Here is an 8,737-nt window from a genome sequence, read left to right as displayed (position 1 = left end):
CGAATAGTATCTAGACAATTCTCATGCCATTTCTTTGATCTGGCTAATGCAGTACTTTCTGATTCCAGTAATTCAGCATGCCGATGCTGTGTGTCACCAGCTGTTGGAAGGACAGTTATTTTGCTGTCATCTGTGAATTACTTGGATGCATTTTTCAAGTATTTCTTTGCTTTACCCATCTCTACTGATTCTTTTCCATTCACTGTCAAGAAACTGCCTCCTCAAGAAACAAGGCCCTGGTTGCCAGGACACTGCTCACTTAACATATTTCTTTCACTTTCGTGTTTTCAGTTCAGCTGTCCCTTACGCTCATCGTGATGACGAACATGGCAACAGAGTCAGTTTCCTTCACATCCCTCCCAAACCTCTTTACCACAGTGTCTGTAAAGAGCTTCAAAACACATCGGTTGCTGTAGGCACCTCCTGTAACATAAATACAGGCTGGTATCTTCCTAGTTTACCACCTTGTTTGCTTTTTTTTAAATAGACAAATACAACCATTTAGAGGATAAGCACGCTTTCTTCTTTTACGGCTGCCATGCAGTAGGCACAGCGGCACAATCACTAAGTGCCCAGTGCCGTCCCTGGTGAAACAAGCTGTGAAAAGGTACCGAGCGGTACCTCCCGCCCTGTCCAGAGCGGCCCTGCCCCCGCCGTTGCCCAGAGACAGCGACGCGTCCGCGCCCGGGCCGGGCCGAGCATGGCGGAGCCCGCCGGGACCCCGGCCCCTTCCGGACCCCCGGCCCCCGCCGGGCCGGCCGGCCCGCAGGCTCCGCACGCCGCTTTCTTCGGGCCCGTGGCGCGGGGCAACCCGGTGGTGGACAGCTTCGAGGCCGAGCTGCGGCGCGTCCTGAGCTCCCTGCGGCGGCTGCGAGGCGCGGCGGAGCCCAAGCCGTCGCGGCACGACCTGCACCGCCACGGGTAGGGCTGCGCCGCCGCCCCTGATTCCTGCCTCGCCGCTCGCTCCGGGAGCCGCTCGCCGTTCCCTCTGCCTCGCCCTCAGCTCCCTTTGTCGGCCGCGCCGCTCCTCCTTCGCTCCGGTCCTTCAGCCGCCCCGCGGGCTCTCCCCCTCGCCGCTCCCGGCGCGCCCCTGCTCGGCTCCCTCCTCACGCCGCAGCCACGGGCTGCGTTGGGAGATAAACAGGAGCGTGATCGCCAAACTTCCCCAGAAGTGTGCCAGAGCACCGGCAATCCGTTTCCTTTTCATTTATTTAATTTTTTATTTTTTCACTGTAACGAAAACCCCTCAGAAATCTGAACACCGCTTTTCTTCCGGTACATCCTACAAGTCAGCGCTTTAGGGAAAAAAGCACAAGGGGCTGTGGAAGTTGGCAGCACCACTGTTGGTTCTGTCTGAGCTTCCTGGTGGGAAAATCCCTTGACAGCGCTGCAGGGACTGGCAGCTCAGCAGCGTGTGCTGCTGCGTGCGAGGGTGGGCGCTTGTGGGCACGTCCGTGCCTTCCCAAGTGGGGCTACACGAGGATAGCGCCGCACGGCTCCGTCGGTGCATATGTCTCTGTCTGCGTCGGTATATTTTTATACACATGGATGCAGGCGGAGCATATGGCAAGTATAATAGTGCATATTTGTTTGCTCGCGTACGTGCATATCTGTGGGTATGCATAAGTCGAGATTTTGTGATGCAGTTAACATGGAGCAACTGGAATCGGTGTATGATTCATGGTGCATGCATATGTCTTTTAAAGACTGTGCATTTCTCATGTAGCTCTCCCGGCTGCATTTAGGCACTTTGTGATATAAGAGCTCAACTACTTCTTTTAAGGTAAAGAGTTGATTTTTCTGTTGTTGTTGCCTGAATACTACTCTGTTCTCAATTTACAGTTCTTTAACATAAACCCCGCAAGCTTCCCAGGGTATCAAAAGTTCCTTCCAAAACAGCATAGGAGTTAGGTTACCTTAGCGCTTAGATGCAGCTTCTACCCTTGCATATTTTGCTCAGTATTTTCCTAGAAATAGTCCACAAATTATCCTACTGTGAAGTAAGTGTATACCTTCTCAGAAAGTACTCAGATTCTGCAGCCTGGCCTTTGTCTGAGCTGAGATCTTTCCTATTCTAAACTATCTGTCTTCCTTATTTGTTTATGGGGCATGTTCATCATTGGGTCTAGGCCTAGGTGTATCATGCAGCTATCAGTCTCCAGGTTTTTGCCTCTAGTGTTTTGAATCTCATTGTGTTGGCTTTTTGTATTGTTTCAGCAGCTGATTTCAGTTGTGCTATTTTGAAGCCTTTTTATAGCTTCAGACCTTTTTTTTTTTTGGCTTTAGGTGATGAGTATTATTACCTTGAAAGCTATTCTCTCCAGGCCCACTTAGAAGAAGTAACATTACTTGGCTGCTTCAGACACTACCAAAATTGCCAATGGTGATTCTTCTATGTGTTCTTTGTATCTTCTGTTTGGGAGGTGGCTATGCTGAATCTAATCTGTTTGCAATAGAGTGCTAAGTTACCAGTCTTTGTGAAGAGTGTCTCCAATCCTAAATAAATTCTGTCTTATTCAAACTGGTATTTTGTGGATGTGACCCATGACTGTGCATACCTTGGTTGGCATGAGAACATTTTCACATCTGAAAAAATCTGCAGTGTTCATCATGGAGATGAGAACTAACTCTATCAAGGCCTTGATAGAATTCTTTGGTGGTAATGATCCCTACCAAAATTCAGGGTATTAGAAATGTTGAGTAACATGAAGCTTCCAGTAACTCTACATCTTCAGGCGTTCTTCATTTTGTATAGGGACAGTACAGAGGTAGAAGACTGGAATTCTCATTATTAGCATATGTTCAGGCAGTTAGCAAAATTGAGACTATTTTTTTGTGATTGTGAAATTTTAGGTTTTTTTCTCCCTACTGCTTCATTGTTTGATAACTCAAAATTTGAGCTTCTGCTACTTGCAGGACCAGCTCTAGTCTGGCTGTCCTAAGAACTTCTGAAGGTAATGGCTATTGGAAGGTGCTTTCCTAAATGCTCTAAAGACTTATTGCTACGTCATTTTTCAAGCTATCTTTTGTGGCATGGATTGAGAGCAAAGTGTTCTTGTTCTTTGAGCAACAAGAAAGCCAGCTTCCATGTGGCAAGTATGTTCAGTTTAGAAAAATAAAATTATTAGCTTCATTCCTCCAAATCTTTCAAACTTTGGTGTTTATAGGTCAACAGAAAGGCCATAATTTAGGCACTTAAATGTTCTAATGTAGGAAACAAAAATTACTGAGGAGTAATCCTGGTATCACAGATCTTTTTAGTTGGAAATAGCAATCAAAAGTAATTTTTCCTCAACTAAATAATAAGTTGTTTTGCCCCATTTCTCTTGGCAGCAGGGCCATCAAAACTTTCCCTTGACCTATTGATTTTATCTCATGTTGTACACTTTAGCCACCCGTATTTAATAATATGGCTTTTGATCAGTATCAGACAATTCTTTAACTTGTGGTAAAGATTTTAGCCACATGGACCTTATCCACTGCACACTATTATGGGTTGACCTTAGGGAAATTTTGTCTATTATGGATGGCAATAAAGAAATTTCACCTCTGAGCTCCAAAAGTCCACCAATTTTTTTTAAGTATTCACTTGCTTAACTGGTTGCTCTGGTGTCTGACAGGCTGTTTAAAGTAAAGGCTGAGGAGCTGTTTGGGAAGTGTCTCTCTCTCCTCTTCTGTCTGTGTCAAAGAAACATTCCTGTGCCATGAACTCACTTCCAGTTAGTCATGGCATTGTAGCAGAATCAGTTTACCTTAAGCTTCCCACTGAAGTGGAAAGTCTGGTCAGGTTAATCAGTACTTTACTAAACTAGTTTTTTACATATATGTTACTTTCTATGTCTTATTATGTTTATTATCTCTGAGAATCTCATGTGTTAATGTGAACATTCATAACAAAAAATGAAAATCACCATTGTTGGGGAGCTTTGAGCTGATCAGTCTTAAATGTCCTAGTCTTACCTTTCCAGAGCTTCATCCAGGGTCATTCTTGCTATCTCTTTTCCCTCTTCTTCTCCCCTTTCCCCCTAATATACATCAAATCTCTCAGTCTCTGAAAGTCTTTTCCTAAATTCTTCCTTTAATAGTCCAGGGGAAATTTGCTCAGCTGCCTGACAGATTCCTTTACTTTGAAACCTCTTTGCAGATATAACTGGTGTGGAATGTTTTTCTCAGCATAAGAACTCAATACTGATCCAGGCTATTAATTGTTAAGGATGGACCAGGAGGGACTCATTCCCATCCATTTCTGAAGTGCCCTTCATTTCACTGGGCTATGGTTTCCTTAAAAAATTTCTCCTTAAAAATGCCTTAAAACATTTTATTCTCATTGTTGCTTTTGGCCTAGTTTGTGCTGTTACTGCATTTTTCCTTTAGGGTACACCTCTAGGATGTCCTACTTATTTCCTTGCTGCTTACTTTCAAGAACTGAGAATTGTGCTGAGATTATACTTTTAGAATAAAAAAAGGATTATGATTATTTCTTCGTTGTAAAGATCGTTTTGACAGATTTCTCATAAAGCCATCTGTTTCACCTTGATATATGAAGGCGGCTCACAGATTTCTGTGTGGAAAAAATGTTATTTATTGTGCTTTTTTTTAAACCGGGAGTGTTCTTATAAGCTGAAATAAAGAGTTAGGAGAGACTGTGAGAATGCATTCCAGGTACTTGAATGGCAGAGAACAGTGTAAGAAAGTGTCTGGGGTTCTAATCTACAATCCTAGTCTAAAGAGAAGTTGAGAAGTTCCAGCCACCTCACACCACTAAGCATATGGTTTATGCATGACAATTCTGCTAGAAGGATATTTTTCAGATGTTAATTTCTTTGAATGTTAATTTCTATTTCTTCAGTTGTTTTCTTTTCTCAAAAATTGCTACCTATAAATAATTTGTCTGTAGCAGTATCACAAGGCACTATGCTTACGTTTCTGTACAAGGAATTTGTTAAGAGAATAAATGTAAGAGATGCTTGGCACTGTGAACACTGTCAATACTGGTAATGATTTCTTAACAGGATTTTTAATGAAAAAGTCCCAGTGCTTATTGACAGTCTTTATGATCAGTTATTGTTTTCCAGCCATAATGTACACATGAGGGCACAAGGTCATCAAACCGTGGGGACTGTAGTGCTGCCATGGTGTAGTCAGTGTCCCTGTAGCAGTTACCATTTGTGGGAGGCTTGCTGCTTCAGCAAAATAGGCAATTTGTTACACAAAGACATCCTTGATGACAACTGTGGCTAGAATAATAGACAGAGGTAACAGAAGAGCGTCACAACTATTGCCATAAAATCCTCTCTGTTTTAGCAAGTGTGTCATTTAATTCTCTCTGAATCCTACCCCTTACAATTTAAAATTCCTAAAATTTCTTCTTTCATGACTCATGGTGTAGCTCTGTATACCATGAGCTCTATATACCCTAGCTCTATATACTCTATAGCTTTATGGTTCATTCCATGGCTACCAGTTCTCAAGGTTGCAGCTACCTGACCATACATTGTTATTTTGGAATTTCTTTTCCTGCTCATAACATTTGTAGTTTCCATTCCAATAGTTGCTGTGTAATTTATTGAGGCTAAGATATCAAATAGTTTGTTCAAACAGAACTTCTGAAATACTAACTGAAAGGTGGGTCAGATTTTCCACTTGTGACTGTGCTTGAACAGCACAAGGGGATTATTACTAGGACATTTTAATAAGAATTTACATGGGAGAAAATTCATCCTATTTAAAATGTATAATAAAAACTGGTGACAGAAATGAAACCCAGAAATGTCCTTGTCTGCCTGTTAAATCTGGTTTTAATGATCACTTGTTTTGAAATATGTAGAAGTTCAAATAGATTTGGAAGAAAGGAGTTTTCACAATTTGAAGTCTTCCTGATTTGTTTACTTCTTATGACAGGTCTACTGCCAGTTTAATCTGAAACCTTTTCTCTTCTATCTTTTTCTTTTTAGAGTAAATACTTTGTTTAACATTTGGATCAAATATAAGCCACGACTACCGGAGTGGTATTACAATGAAAGACTTGTGAAAGTTGGTGATGCCCTTGCTCAGATCAAAGTAAGTCATTTGAAATCAGTAAAGATTCAGTCATAGCCTTTGTTTCCTTGTGTTTCTATGCTACTTTAATTTTTAATCATATTTTACTGAAAGCTGTTTATGAAGTAGCAAAAACTTTTGCAAAATAATTCCAGTGACAGTTGGTTGTTTGTATTTCTTGTTTTTAACTGTAAAATTGCCCTGATTTTTAAATATATTTTCTCTGTCTGTATTTTGTATGCACCCACTGCCTTTTCAAACACCCCAAAATCTTTCTTTAATAATTGTTTGATGTTTCAGCATGGCAGAGTACAATAGCTGACGGTGCCTTTAATGCTGTTGAAGTGCAAATTGACAATGATAGAACAGTTCCACTGACAACTCAATGCTCAGTTAACCAAACATGAATAATAAGAATTACCAGGAGAGGAACAGAGAAAAAGAACCACAGTCCAATTACACATTATACAGCTATATGTATCAGTGATGCTTCTGTAGAGCACAACTGAAAGGGATTCAGGAGCTAGATTGTTGAAGACAGAGTATCTGGGGGATGTTTCACTATATGGTAATTCCATTTTCATGATTTTACCTAGTTGTATGTTACTGACTACTGTTGGAGACGGGATGCCAGGCTAGTAACTGTCGATCTGACTCGATAAGGCAAATATATTTTTTATACTATTTTTCCTTTGTGTTTCCTGTGGTAAAAAATCCAGGGGTGAGCCATTTACAAGCTCAGTGATATTTGTGTCAGAAGGTCATGTCATAAAATCTGGGGCTTTCAAGGATAGTTACTAAACAACACTCAGAAGCAGTTCAGAGATGTGTAGTTAGAAAGCCAATTCTGTAACTTCTACTTAATTTTTTAACATAATGGGAATAAAAGAAAATAAAAAGAAGAGGACATAACTGGAAATGTATCAAGGTGATTTGAAGGGCCATCTTTTTGAGACACATATCCAGTGAAACTGTTCCTTCACTCTTCTGTCCGTTGCTTACGGAATGAAGCAAGGAGAGATGCTCTTTGTGCTGTTTATGGAGAGTGTTTATGTGTGGCTGCCTGGTGAGCTTTTCCACAGGCCACAGCAGAGGCAGGAGTATCATGCAGATGGTATGAAGTCTTCTATATCCTCCATTGCATATGCCCCGAGGAATTCCACAAAAGTGGTCTGCTCCTGCATAAAGAACAGCCAGCTGAAGCTGAGTTTCAGCAGCACTCAGCACTCACTGGGAGGCTGAAGAAGGCATAAAGAGGAGTCCGTAACTGTGGAGCCATTACAATTGAAGGTGCAGGGTCATGGTGTAGGTTTAATTATACAGAAATTATTAAGGAAACTTGAATAGCTGTGGTTAATAGTGTTTCCTAGACAATTCTGTTCATGTTTTCTTCATGCTTGCATATTCCTAATGTTTTCATAGTTTCTGGGCTCTAGGAATTGCTTGAAACATTAGGTGAAGCTTTTAGCGCTTGGGAACTGCTGCTCTCACAGAGTACTCAGTAAGGTTATTTCAAAAGGGTGAAATGGTGTTCTCTGTACTCTGTTGGCTTCCCAAAGCAGCACTCCAGCATAGTTTGGTCCTTGGTGCAAGGTGCTTCATGACCTTGACCCTAGATTGCCTGAAAATAATCCATGTTTTTGCGTAAAGACTTCTGCTTGCAACTTCAAACTTCTAGTGTAACATATTTTTCTACAGTAAAGTTGTTGATGTTGTTGAATAATGTTTTGCTGGCCAGCCTAATACTTTCAACATTTTTTGGGGGGCTCCCACTTTTAAGTGCATTTCTTTAACTTAATTTTAGAATGAAAACCTAGTTTTCATTCTATTTTTTTCCCTGAAAAGAAATAAATAGAAACAGCAGGGGATGGAGGCTGCAAATTTCAAATGCATTACAGGAAAAATGAATGTGGTATAAACCCAAGGTCTGTTATAGGTGGGATAAAGCCTATCTCATAAGTACCCCTCTTGACACCTAGTTGAAAACAGGTGTTGAATATTTTAAATTTTAACCTCCACATTATATAATACTTAATTACATGTAGTCCTTAAAAATAATGTTGCATATAAATAGTCAGTGGATAGGTACCCGGTTAGCCCGGTTAGCTTCTGTCCTCCTGCTGGATTTTTTTAATGCCTTCGGAGTCCTTCCTATAATACATCTGCTATGTGTATTTCAGGACACACCTAAATTCATTAAGTCATATATCTGGAAATTGCTTAGTCCATTAGTCATCATATGATCAGCACTGACTCGTTTTTTCCCTGCCTCCCACTCTGCCTGTATCTGCCTGTTACCTTTGATTGTACACACATATTTTAAACTGTTTAAGAGAGAATGTAACTTTGTGTTATGTGTCAATAACTATCTTAATGGTGTTCTGATCCATGGCTTTGGATTCTAAGCCTGGATGTACCTATTAGATTACACAGGTGACTGCCCATAGCTGTCTGTGGAAAGTCACAGTTTCTACATATGGCTTCTGCTTTCACACAGCAAGTAGGACAATAGGGCCATGTGAGTTTGACTCCTCAGATGATTAAACATGGAAGTGTCACTGTGGAGGAAGGAAGAAATTTATATTGAAAAAAAGAAGGGAGTGCAAGGAAATAAGAATTAATTATTGTGATTAAATATTAAAGGATCATTTTTACCTGCAGAAATTAGTTACTTTTTCCTCAAGAATTTATTTAGTGT

At 40.9% G+C, this 8,737-nt stretch overlaps 1 protein-coding gene across 1 annotated transcript in view; it reads left to right on the top strand.

The window, feature by feature from the left end:
* The first annotated feature begins 317 nt into the window (after positions 1-317).
* CFAP54 (cilia and flagella associated protein 54) overlaps positions 318-8,737 on the top strand; it is a 105,042-nt gene continuing 96,622 nt past the window's right edge. Inside the window, 4 exon segments of the mRNA XM_033058448.2 lie at positions 318-412; positions 545-674; positions 677-921; positions 5,955-6,060. Of these exon segments, the coding sequence (XP_032914339.2) occupies positions 318-412; positions 545-674; positions 677-921; positions 5,955-6,060 (576 nt within the window).

This window comes from Catharus ustulatus, chromosome 4 (assembly GCF_009819885.2).
Source record: "Catharus ustulatus isolate bCatUst1 chromosome 4, bCatUst1.pri.v2, whole genome shotgun sequence".
Classification (NCBI taxonomy): Eukaryota; Metazoa; Chordata; class Aves; order Passeriformes; family Turdidae; genus Catharus; species Catharus ustulatus.
This window is presented reverse-complemented; position numbering and strand designations above follow the sequence as displayed.